Source organism: Coenobita brevimanus, chromosome 27 (assembly GCF_032717465.1).
Source record: "Coenobita brevimanus isolate Jiangsu-jjx chromosome 27, ASM3271746v2, whole genome shotgun sequence".
Lineage (NCBI taxonomy): Eukaryota > Metazoa > Arthropoda > Malacostraca > Decapoda > Coenobitidae > Coenobita > Coenobita brevimanus.
Genome location: NC_136980.1, coordinates 22,616,686 through 22,629,866, shown reverse-complemented (window position 1 = coordinate 22,629,866; position 13,181 = coordinate 22,616,686). Strand labels below are relative to the sequence as shown.

Sequence of the window (13,181 nt, the reverse complement as noted above, 5' to 3'; positions counted from 1 at the left end):
ATTGTTGATTGTCTGAGTTGTCTGTGTTTTTTTTTTCAACCTGAATAATAATTGAGGAAATTAAAAACTGCCGACTCATCTGCTTCCACCACTGAAGACTTACGTATCGAGTCTAGATGGGATTCTTTATAAAGGCACTGTAAGTGGAGCTATGACCAAAGACCAGCAAGTTAAGTAAAACCTCACTTTCGTCAATACAAAAATCCATGTCACATTGGAACCTCTGACAACGTTAACACATTCAGTACGATAACGCCTTCCTCTTTATTCTGTTCTTACTACCACGAGACGACTTTATTCCTTTAAAGGATTTTCGAAATGTTGTGGATTTATGTAAGTAGATAAATAGGTAGATACATATACATATGAACAGATATATATTGTGCAATGTTCCATTCCTTACCACGGGACTCTCCTAAGTTGAAGAAATCATCTGGAAGCAGAATGAATTGAAAACAACCTCCTCGACATGAAATGGTCGATGCATTAGTCATCATGGCAGGGTTCTCAGTATCATTTGGTTCGGTAGGATGCCATGCCTTGGGGGAAAATAGCGGGGTTCGGCCATCATTGTACTTTACTGCCCAATACTTGACATTAGTGCAGTGTTAACGTCGTAGTTTATGAATAGCCTTGGCAACCATATTACTTCAGAAGGCAACGTTTTTGTCCCTTCTGTGTGTGTGTGTGTGTGTGTGTGTGTGTGTGTGTGTGTGTACCTTTCTATCTATATGAAACCAGTCCTTCACATCTGACTTCCTCTCCATTAGTTGGCATCATTCAACCACATCTTTAATTGAATTGGAGCAACATTTTCTATCCACGCCTAACACAATCCTCCTTCCAATAATGACAGCTTTCCTTCAAAATCAGTTTTTTCCCTCCATATCCTGACATCTATCAAAACTCTGATGTAGCTGTCCGTCTTTCGACATCATCTAAAAATCTTACCTCATTTCGATGCATCCTAACATCACACCCAACACCACTTTCCCTCCGCGCCGGACATCACCTACAAACCACACCTTCACCTCTATAATAATTACATTTGTTCCATAAATGGCTGTCAGTAATGATAGGCTTGCTCATACCTTTGCACACACAGTTTTAATTATCAGGGTCTGATAACTATCGCAGTTACAACACACACACACACACACACACACACCGCTTAACATTATCGCCTAAATGTTATATGACGATAAGCATCGGTCTTTCAATATCACGCACAGGTACTTCTCTTTAACACACACACACACACACACACACACACACACACACACACACACACACACAAAGTGGTAACGCTCTCGCCTAGCATCTGCTAAGACGGGGGTTCGCGCCTTGCTCGGGATGCGAAAAAGTTTCACTGACAAAGCGGGTGGTTACTGTCCTCCTGGAGCAAGAGGATGGGTGTGTGCGAGTGTGAAGGTCAAGGCTTTGCCCTTAGATCGGACTATATGAGCTCTCAGCTCTCTTCCGGGAGGGTAAAATGCCGATGATCACAAAACCATCACGTGATCCTGACCGACCCGGTGAATTACACACACACACACACACAGATTGACCTTACGCCAGTGCAAGGCTGTCCGTGCAGTAGCGTGACTGGAACTAGTCGTAATGGCAGCGTCCGCAGACACCACCACCACCACCTCTACACCGTCATGTACACTCACAGGCAGAATTGCTCTCGTCACACGTAACACTGAATGCACTTTATCATATACAGGAGCTTGACTTCCTCTGCTGAATGAAGGATTTGTTAATATGTTTTTGCAATTTTTTTAAGGTACTGGAGAGTGATGCCTCCATGTTGTGGTACTGATATAACCTGTCTGCTAAACTGCCTGGTTACACAAACGTCCCTCAGGTATTTCCCTATCCCCCGAGAGTAGGATGGCGGACTGTGTGAGAAGGACAACTTCAGCCTTCAGTCGACCAGGTTCACGTTATAGATGAACCTGGGGCTACAAGAACTACTACTGGTACTGTTGCTACCACAAGATGATTATTGTTAATGTGGGAGAGCGTTCCTGTAGTGATGGAGAGTGAAGGTGTTTTCTAACTCACCATCTCGAAAAGTCTCCTAAACTACACAGGAAGGTCTGTAAGTAGAGAGACTATATGGGAAAAATAGGTTATCGGTGTGGACGGAGTAATTCTTCTGGCTCAAACTAAATAGATTTAAGTAAGATTTTTAAGTTATTAAGTTCCTTACGTTGGAAATAAAGCGAAATCTTCCCTTAAGTGAATAAAATCGTACGTCAGCTGGAAGGAGTGTACAGAAAACATCAGATATCGAACGAGTTAATGACAGCGACTAAAAATTTGTTCATTTACACAGTTATATCTTCATGCAATGTCAATATTTAAAAGGCACAGATAACATACAACATAATATTAATCCCTTCACTATGATGACGTATCAGCACATTTACTAGCGCAATCTCTGGATAATTTAATGCCTTTAGGAAAAACCTATTGACATGAAGGGATTAATGCAGGATTATTTCATCCATATGGTTCGAGAGACCTCACCTAAGAATTCGTTTAGAAAGAACAATAACGTATTGAAAAATTAGTAAAAAGTATGTTAAGGTGTATCACGTAAAATACTTTAGTAAGGATGATGGCGCAGAGTGTGGTTGTCAAATCCAAAGCTACAAATGCTGTTAAACTTGCTCTCACATACAGGTAGAATGACACCAAATACTGAACAAGAAGCGGTGCCAAGACACAGCAAACCCGTCCCCGGCAGTCATTTTAGAGCTGTCGTATAAACACAACAGGATATCTAGTCAAAGATGTCACATATGAAATCTGGAGTGAATCGAGTTAAAACTGACGATTTTATGTACATTTGAAATTTCATGCCTGACCCACCGGACACTGACCCCCTACTGCTAACTGGGGGGTGACCCCCTAATATAATGAAGCATGTTAGAGGATGCAGATCTGAATGATGTACCTTTAGGTTTTTTTTAAAGAAGTTATGGTGATAAAACGAATTTTTTTACTTCTTTGTTATTACATTTTGGGGACCTAGAGGCTGGGCCTTGGCCCAATTTGGTCCAAAATTTAAAGAGATGATCGGAAGATTATAGTCCATCTTCCCTGTAATTTTAGTCAAAATCGCACCAATAGTTTTCGCGTAAAGTTGTTGATTAACAAACAGACTGGCCGATAAACAAAACAGACAGACACACCGAGTTAAAACAATACCTGAATCTAGAAAATCGTTTGACAGGGCCTTACAACCATGGGAATATTGCTAACATTTTGTAGAAGTGTTTTATGATATAATTGGATTTCATTACTATCTCGATCTAGAATAAAAACACTAAATTGGCATTAGGATTAGCGATTCTCCGCAGCTGACGATAATGCAAGCACTTATCTCTAACCAACTTGCCAGTCACAATGATGGCTTATTACCGCCTCTTGGCGAATAAACCGACTGAGTGGCGTACCCTATGGCAGAACTTTAGATGGATATTTATTAATGCCCTTAAGTCCTTAGGATGACTCGTAAATCCTTATAAGTGCCCCTAAACACAGATCTCAAGAGCTACAGTATTTATAAAAACTCTTTCCACATCTCAGGGACCTGTTAGGAATGGTAGGCAGCTGTCAAAAGGACTTAAAAGTTTCTCACAAGTGATAGAGGAGGCAAGATGGCCGACCAACAACAAATCCGAATTCGTCGTCCACGCAGACAATAATTGTGATGTGTAGAATGATCACACACACACACACACACACACACACACACACACACTCACACAAAAATGACACAGAGACAATTAGACAAGCAAGCAGTCTTATGGACCAGGGCAGTGATATTGAGGAGAAGATAACACAGGTGAATGAAGCTGTGCAAAGCTACAAAAATGATGTAGAAATCACGTATGCTGAAATGGTGAAAGTAAAGAAAGACTTGGAAACAAGGGTGGAGGAAAAAAGCATTAAAAAGGAAGTGAAAAGAATAATCCAAAACAATCCAAAGTTAGTCAGAGATTCAGTAGAAATAAATAGATCAATAGTAATCACTGGTATAGAAGAGGAAGAAATTAAAAACAAAATCACTAGAGACAAAAAGGAGATGGGAAATGTAATGAACTTACTGAAAGAAGTATCAGAGGAAATCTGTAGTAAAGACATAGAGGAACACAAAAGGTTAGGGAAATACGAGAAAAGCAAGACAAGACCTCTAAAGGTGACTTTCCAGAGTGTAAACACTGTGGAAGAGATACTAAAAAATGCAAAGAATCTTATGGAAAAAGAGGAGTTCAAAAATGTATGGATAAAAAGATGTCTAACACAAGAGGAACTGGAATTACTGAAAGAGAAAAGGGAGGAAGCAAAAACAAAAAATGAGGGAAGATCAGAAGAGGACAAGAAGAAATTTTTTTACAAAGTAATAGGATTGCAGGTACGAAAGTGGTACACAAACAGGATGGAAGAAAAAGGAGGAAGTTAGTAGAACCATGTCATGACAAGTATATAAACAAAATGATAAAGTTGATGTACTCAAATGTGGATGGAATGGTATCTAAATTACTAGAGATGAAAGATTATGTCAGAGAAAATGAACCACAAATAATATGCCTAACTGAAACAAAATTAACACCAAGGATATCCAATGACATACTAAACTTAGAGGAATACAATATATGGAGAAGAGACAGAAATTTAAAAAAAGGAGGAGGAATTATAATATTAACTAAGAAAAATCTAAAAGTCAAGGAAATAAACATAGATATACCATCACAAGTAGAACTGATTGCAGTAGAGATCGACACATCTGAAGGTAAAGTAATTGTAGCCAATTTGTATATGCCACCCAAATCAAACACATGGGAAAGAGACGAATATGAGGACCTAGCAGAGAGTACAATTCAGAGTATAAGATCCTTGCTACATAAAATGGAAGAGAAATCGGAAAGAATTATACTAACTGGGGATTTCAATACAAATATAAATTGGAATACTCTAGATATAAATAGCCAAGAAAGCTGCTGGGACCAAAAGCTCCTGGATCTCGTACAAGAGTTTTTCTTAACGCAACATGTGAGGGAAACCACTAGAAAAAGAGGACTTGATGTACCTTCAGTGCTAGATCTAATATTTACTAGGCAAGAAAATGACATTGACAGTTTAATATATCACCCTCCACTCGGCAAAAGCGATCATGCAGTACTAAATTATAACTTCAGGATAGCATATGACATAGTAAACAGCACTGACAGTTACAAAAAGAGACTAAACTATAAAAAGGGAAATTATCAAGACCTAAAGTAGTATTTCTTAGAAGTTCATTGGGAAAATGAGCTTAGAGGACAAGATTTAAATGCTGTATATAAAAATTTTTGTGAATTTTATGAAATAGGAGTCCAGAATTACATCCCACAGCACAAAGAAGCAGATAAGAAAATACAGAAATGGTTCAATACAGAATGTAAAAAATCTAAAGAAAGAAGAGATTTGTTGTGGAATAGATACAGAAGACACAATAGTGAAAGGGCATATAATAATTACAAACAGGCAAGAAACGACTATACAAGAATAAGGAGGGAAGCCCAAAAACAGTTTGAGGAGGATATAATAAATAAAAGTAGTGATCAACCAAAGCTGTTTTACAGCTATATCAGAAGCAAAACCAAAGTAAAAGATATAATACAATCCATCACGGACGAGGGAATCACTTATACACAAGAGAAAGATATTTGTGAAGCCCTAAATAAGAATTTCCAATTAGTTTTTACAGAAGAAAAAAATTTTGAGAGAGACTATGTGGAACACGCATGTCCACACATACTACCAGATATACAAATAGCAGAAAAAGTAATACAAGAGGAGTTAAGTAGATTAGACAGAGGAAAAGCAAGTGGTCCTGATGAAATTTCATGTTGGGTGTTACGAGAATGTGCAAATGAGTTAAGTAAACCATTATTTTTAATTTTCAAGAAATCTTTGAGTCAAGGGAAACTACCTGATATTTGGAAAAAAGCAAATATAGTCCCCTTATTCAAGAAAGGAAATAGACAAAATCCTCTCAACTACCGACCAGTATCACTGACTAGTGTTGTAAGCAAGGTATTAGAAAAACTTATAAGAAAAGCTTGGGTAAATCATCTAGAAAAACACAGTATGATAACAGAAAGACAGTTTGGTTTCAGAAAAGGAAAATCATGTGTTACTAATCTGTTGAGCTACTATGACAGAGTAACAAACACAATACAGGAAAGGGAAGGATGGGTGGACAGTATCTATTTAGATTTCAAGAAAGCTTTTGACACAGTACCGCACCAAAGACTTTTATGGAAGCTGTACCATCAAGGAGGAATTCGAGGCAAACTGTTTTGTTGGATGCAAGACTTTCTCATAAAAAGAGAAATGAGGACAGTACTAAGAGGAAACTACTCATCATGGAAAGAAGTGACTAGTGGAGTACCACAGGGTTCGGTGCTGGCACCAATCATGTTTTTAGTGTACATAAATGATATAAACAGTAACACTGGAAATGAGAGCTATCTGAATTTGTTTGCAGTTGATGCAAAAATACAAAGGAGAATTACTAGCACAGACTCTTGTAGGGAGCTACAAGAAGAATTAAATAAACTTCATGAATGGAGTAGTACATGGCAAATGGAATTCAATGTGGACAAGTGTCATGTAATCAAGTTTGGTAAAAGTGGAAAAAGACCTGATTGGGATTATAAGTTAGGAAATAAAACCCTATACACATCAGAAAGAGAGAAAGACCTAGGTGTGATTATCAATAACAGACTATCTCCGGCTGACCACATCAGCGAGAAGGTACGGAACATGTATACACTGCTTGCAAATATGAGAATAGCATTCACATACATAAATGAAGACATGTTAAAAAGGATAATAACATCATTCATTAGACCAACCCTGGAATATGCATCAGTAGTCTGGAGTCCTCATCTCAAAAAGCATATAGACAAGATTGAAAAAGTTCAAAGGGCCGCTACAAGATGGATACCAAGCTTAAGGGACCTAAGCTATGAAGAAAGACTAAATAAACTGAATCTACCAACACTACAGGAGAGAAGGAAAAGAGGTGACATGATAATGCTATATAAGTGCATATCAGGAATGGAGAAAATAGACATAAATGATTACTTAACATATGGAGAAGCATCAGCAAGAGGACACTGCAAAAAACTGCATAAGAAGAGAGGTGATAAAGACGTAAGGAAATTCAGTTTCCCAAACAGAGCAATTGATCAATGGAATGCACTACCGAATGAAATAGTGTGTGCCAAAACAATTCACAAATTTCAGGATATGTACGATAAATATGGTCTAAGACACGGGACAATACGAGCTTGACTCATTCCTGTAAAGATACAATTAGGTAAGAACAATTAGGTAAGGTAAGAACACACACACACCAGTCTCTTCGGAGGCTTGGGTTCGAATCCCACCTCTGCAACCAAATATAATATATCGTAATTGTAGATATGTAATAGTCGTCGCCGAGTTATTGTAACTGTTGATTTGTAGGGATTTTACGAAAGGAGAGAATGCTCATTGTACATGTCATAGATGCCAGGAGAAAGATAAAGTTAAGTCTGGGGTTTGATTGCATTTTTTTCTTCAAAGGGAATATCTCAAGAGTAATAATGTCTCCCATGAGCGTATTCAGGTGAGAGCTGTTACTGGCTAACCCGCACGCTCCTTCCTAGTCTCCGCGCCGTCTCTCTTCTCTTCTAAAACCCCTTCTGCCCTGTCTCTCCCATTTCCTCTGTCTATGACTGGTTGTGTCACGTGTAAGACACGGTTGTGTGGACCTTCCCTAGCCTGGGGACTTTCTTATCAGGCGTCACACCTTGCGGTGTGCGACATTCCTAACTGAGAATGTGCAAACGCCACTTCCTCTAGCCTAGGCATGACTTTCATCTAACCTCTATATTTCATATATATGTTACTAGCTATTATGTAGTGTGTTATGATATTTTAAGAATCCTGAAACAGACGCCTTCTTTGTACCACTGCTCAAGCATGGTGACCATTATTTCTTGGTGGCCATTTCCATGTGGGTACTGTACAGTGCTGCCAACTGATGATGTTGCTAACTCTTAGTAGCAATATTTCTTTTAATCAAATCCAGTCATGCTAGTCTCAGTTTTGGCAATGCTTTGTGCCTTGAATGCTTACTTATGGATTGTGCCACATACTGGACATATATAAACACATACATACATAATGATGTTCCTGTCTCTCTTCCTTTCACCACCACTGATGTTCCAAACTACCTGCTTAATGGATGTATTCTCGAATAACAAAGGCTTCGTAGCACATCTCTTACCAGTATGTTATGGACAAAACACAATAGTTTTTGCTTGTTAAGAATTTCTTTTATGGTGTCTCTAAGTGTTTCTATCTGAAGAGTCATTAGGAATTCGTCCTCACATAATGCCACTAAGGGATCCGTGAGGCTAGTCACACTTGCAGTAAATGTCCAGACTGTGTAGCCTAGCTCCAAGTTCCCCTTTGTATGGAGCAAAATGGGATTGGTCAATGGCTGAATAGAAAAAAAAAAAAAGTTTTTGCTGCGGTTGTGACTTCTATAGACAAAATACAAGTGAACATCAACCTGACATGTCGACAAACAAGGGGAAGCTTTAAAAAAAGTTAAGACTTCTCTCGGAAGATTGTTGATGACTTCTTTTCCAGACAGCTGAGTAACCCCTACAAAATTCTCAAAATGATGCGACCTTTCCGTGTAACTGGAACTAGAGCAATGAATGTTTCGACAAGAGAGATGACGGATATGATAACATCAGAGTAACCGTTGTAATGACGTAGGCAATAGTGACCGAAGGAATTCTCAGTTCAGAGTAAAATAGAATATAATATAAGAACATTCATGTGAGGGTAATCACTGCCTTTCAGAGAGGCTGCACCACAAACGCAGTGTTAGAACCACATGTGCACCACAACAGCACAATTTTCGCCATCTTGGACCCGCACTTGCACCACACCAGCAAGACATTGTCTGCAGCCGTACCACACCCACAACACTTGGAACCACCCCCACACCACACCCACACCAAATGGAACCACACCGGCACTGCACCAGCAACACAGGGAACCACACCCGCACCACACCCACAACATATGGAACCACATCCACAGCACACCCGCAACGCATGGAACCACACTCGCACCGCACCGGCAGAATAGAATAGCACAATTTGCTTTTCAGTCTTATATCCACATACTAGACTGCTGGTCTTTAAGTAATCAAGATCATGCATTTACAGTACACTTAAAACCATTTTACATGCTTCTAAATAAGAGTATGATATACAAAGGACAAACTTAAACAGAAAACGATTGCAATGAGTTTATCGCAGTATGGTTATGTAATATTTTTTAGGCTTTCAATTAATAATTTTGACATGATTGTGGAAGTATGCAAACCATGCTGATATAGCTTTTCTTCCTTGCATTGCTACTTCTCTTTATCCTTAGCTTGTAAGCTTGAATTCATGAATAGAATATCATCGACACAGGATGGCTTGAGGCTTGTCATCCTAACTGACACTACATATCCAGTTAGACTAAAATTTCTTTCACTAAGTGCACTGGTGGCCATCATACTAAGAACATCACATGCAGTCCCAGAAAGTGTCAAGAGTTGGATCTCGTATTCTGGAGAACAGGAATGGAACACGTCTGAGTATAAAATTTTTGATACACTTCTAATTCACTGATGTATACTCAGCATCATCAGGGAAGTCATCAGATTCATAAGTAGTCATGCAGATGCTTTTAGCACGGGGCGATAAATTTGGTGCATAATGTTGCTCAATCTTCAAGGGGTCTCAAACTGTTGGGAAAGGTGATGGATTTGGCAACTCACATAGTCAAGGACTAGCTGCCTGCCTGTTGATGAGAAGACTGCCATATAATTCTTTTGGGGGACACTGCAGACCTACAGACATTATTCGATATTCTCCTTGTCATCCTGTGGTTCCCATAATTATCATACACTGAGAGTGGTAAGGTCTATGCCACCATTTATAAATGCGAAAATTATGTAGACCATCACTTACCTTGGCATAATACGAACGTGGCTTTACTGATTCTAAATGCAGGACAACATAAACACTCAGTACTGGAACTGTAGTTTCAGCATTAACAATGAGTTACAACAAGCAGAATGGTACGAGGGTAAGCACCACTGCGAAAGGGGCGGGTACCAGTGAACACGTGTATAGCTGACTGGAAGTGAGGTTTCTTTGCTTATAATGGGCTTAACTGCCCAGAGGTATGTCCGGTAACCAGAGTCAGCAGGTGAGTTTAAGCCGGCCTAATCATTTTCTTAGTAAGGATTTAATGTACGGCTAACCCCTCCTTGCTGGCGAGTTTTAATCTGGCTTAACCATTCGTGGTAGGAATCTAATGGACTGTTAACCCTGCCTGCTTCTGGGAAAGAAATCCCAGGAGCATTGACAGGTGTGGCGAGGCTGCATGGTGACTGCCACTGAATAGAGGAATAAGTAAAGATTGAGTGAATACACATAATGGTACGCAACACCAGCTCACATTCTTTACCGTTTTCTGTGGTGTATCAAAACAACTCTTTTTCATTTATACTATCGCAACAAATTCCGCACATGTACTGCAGTTGAGAAAATGCAACTGCACCGGCAGTGTACTCGCAGAGAATGGATCTACATCCCCAAGGATTTCTCTGCTGTATCCCACAACCGCACCACGGTGCGGGATGCTGCAACACCTTGCGGTGCCATGGTTCCACCACAGAGCCCTGCTGCCTTTAGCAACTGTTTAGCAAGGAAGTATGAGCATTTAAAGTGTAACATTCTTCAAACAAGTTACCATGCTTTAGCTAATAGGCCTACCTGTATATATTACCTATTCTATACATGATGACATCTCACCTGTGTGTGTGTGTGTGTGTGTGTGTGTGTGAACTTACATATCGTCCTGCTGGTGAACCTTGAATAAGCAAATGGGTTGGTTGGTGAACAGATGGGTGGTGTGGATTTGTGGATGGATAGGTGAGTGGGTGTTGTGGGCATGGTGGAAGGGGTGGGCGAATGGGTGGGATGGGTGCTGGGGGGGTGGACAATAGGCAGGGGGGATGGTGGATTTTGTGCGTGGATGGGAGGATGGGTGGCAGGAGGCAGGTTATGTTGCTGGTCATAATAATACAGAGGACTGTCACGAATCAATTCGCGACATTTCCCTTTTGTGAGAAGCCACAAACTATTAGTGGAAAACTCACTGTGTATCGCTCAGTTAACAGTTTCTCTCTCCATTTCGGAGTATACTTTTCAAAACATTCGTCACTTTCAAAAGTGACCGATTTAATGCACGTCACTAAGTGCTGTACTGAGCGATACTATTGTTTTCTTTATTGTTCGCCTCTGCTTGCCTAAACCGTTAGCCACGCCTTCTTCCGGTGGCTTGTGCGTCCTGCCCATACAATGTATTTTGAAGGCAGTCCAGTTGTTGCTGCGACGGAGAGAGGTCCTGTGCCAGCAGTGTGAGAGGTCAGCTAGTACCCAAACTCCACTTCACAGTTCTTCAGTACTTCCATCCTTAGTTCAGCTAGGGTGATACGCAGCATTCATCGACTATAGTATTTCCTTCTTGTATTTCCCTAGTCATAAGAGTTTAATTAAGGTGTTTTTTTCCTAGGCGTAAGTAATTAGCTATTGCGTGAGTGAGTGAGTGCGTCTCATTAATTTGATTTGAATTGTAATGTTAAATTTATTTTTGTAATCAATAAATTTAACAGTTCTTTTTCTTGAGCTTAATGTAAAGTAAAATCTTGTTTCATTTCTCCAAATTAAGCTTATTTTCCATATAGCTCCTAGCTTGCATAAACATTTGCCTTCATAACTGGTACTTAGACCAGTCTTGTTGTATTAACTTAAAATCCGTTGTGCCAGATAGGAGTTAAAGCATCAGCAAGAGCCTGATATTATTATTAGTATTAGTTATTTATTGTCAAGGGTGAAGTAACTTTCTCCAGAGGCTAACAGTACAGTAATTCAGCAATTGTGAGTAATTGGTCTCTGCTGTGTACTGTTGAGAAAGTTTTTAAATTCTCATTCTTAGAGAATCGTTGCACGATTTAGCAAGACAATCATTGTCTCTGCTCTTCAATATTATTGAATATTATTATCAATCAAATAATATTTAAGCATTTATTGCAAAAATACCGTGATATTATAAAAACCCCGTGACAATTGGCGACCTCATTCCAGGATATTAACTCCTAGCTCTAAAGCTATTCACGAGATAGTGCTCACTCATTCATATTTAGGTATTTATAATTAAAGTTTATAGGCACAAGTTTACTGGTTACCGTTGATTTAGCAAGTGAATTTTTGCTTTATTAATCAATAGAGTACTTAACTCTAGTTTATTCCTGGTAACGCCAGACGATTTTATTCGCTCCTGGGAAGTCGCCGTACCCATTGTGTTTATTATTGAGTCTTCCCACTCATTTACATTTTTTATTTATTCTTTGCCAGTTAACTGGATAAGACTGGTCACCACTAGCTTGTGTCTGTACTCTTTACTTGTGTTTATTAGCATTCGTTTGCGAAGCAGTCAGTACTCAATTTCGGGTTGCTTAATAAATTAGCGCCAGGGCTACTACTGTATTTTTACAGGAAGCCAAAGATATGGGTCTTTTGGACCCAACCGAAATTAAAGAGTATATACTCTCACGGCATAATCAGGAGCAGACGCGCGAGAATGATGCCCGTGAAGAGCATAAGATTCAGCGCGAATACGAGCGAGAACAGCGTGAGGAACGCGAAAAGGAGCGCGAGTACGAGCGAGAACAGCGTGAGGAACGCGAAAAGGAGCGCGAGTACGAGCGAGAACAGCGTGAACACGAACAAAAACAACGCGAGCTCGAGTTAGAAAAAGAGCGACAACAGCGCGAACACGAGCTAGTACAAGAGCGAGAACAGCGCGAATACGAGCGTGAACAACAAGACAGAGAATGAGAACATGAACTTGAAGTGCTGAAGCTCAAGCGAGATTCCTTGGCTTCAGACACGTCTGGTGCAGTTGGTCCAAGCTCCACGAGTGTTCTCCCTGCACATGTCCTGGCGACCCCACGCATCAAGCTTCCTTCATAAAGGGAAAGCGAGCGA

At 39.8% G+C, this 13,181-nt stretch overlaps 1 protein-coding gene across 1 annotated transcript in view; it reads left to right on the top strand.

The window, feature by feature from the left end:
• Positions 1-10,311: 10,311 nt before the first annotated feature.
• LOC145394499 ((3R)-3-hydroxyacyl-CoA dehydrogenase-like) overlaps positions 10,312-13,181 on the top strand; it is an 84,188-nt gene continuing 81,318 nt past the window's right edge. Inside the window, exons 1-2 of the mRNA XM_080268346.1 lie at positions 10,312-10,335; positions 10,696-10,858. Coding sequence (XP_080124472.1) covers positions 10,312-10,335; positions 10,696-10,858 — 187 coding nt within the window. The remainder of the gene's footprint in view (positions 10,336-10,695; positions 10,859-13,181) is intronic.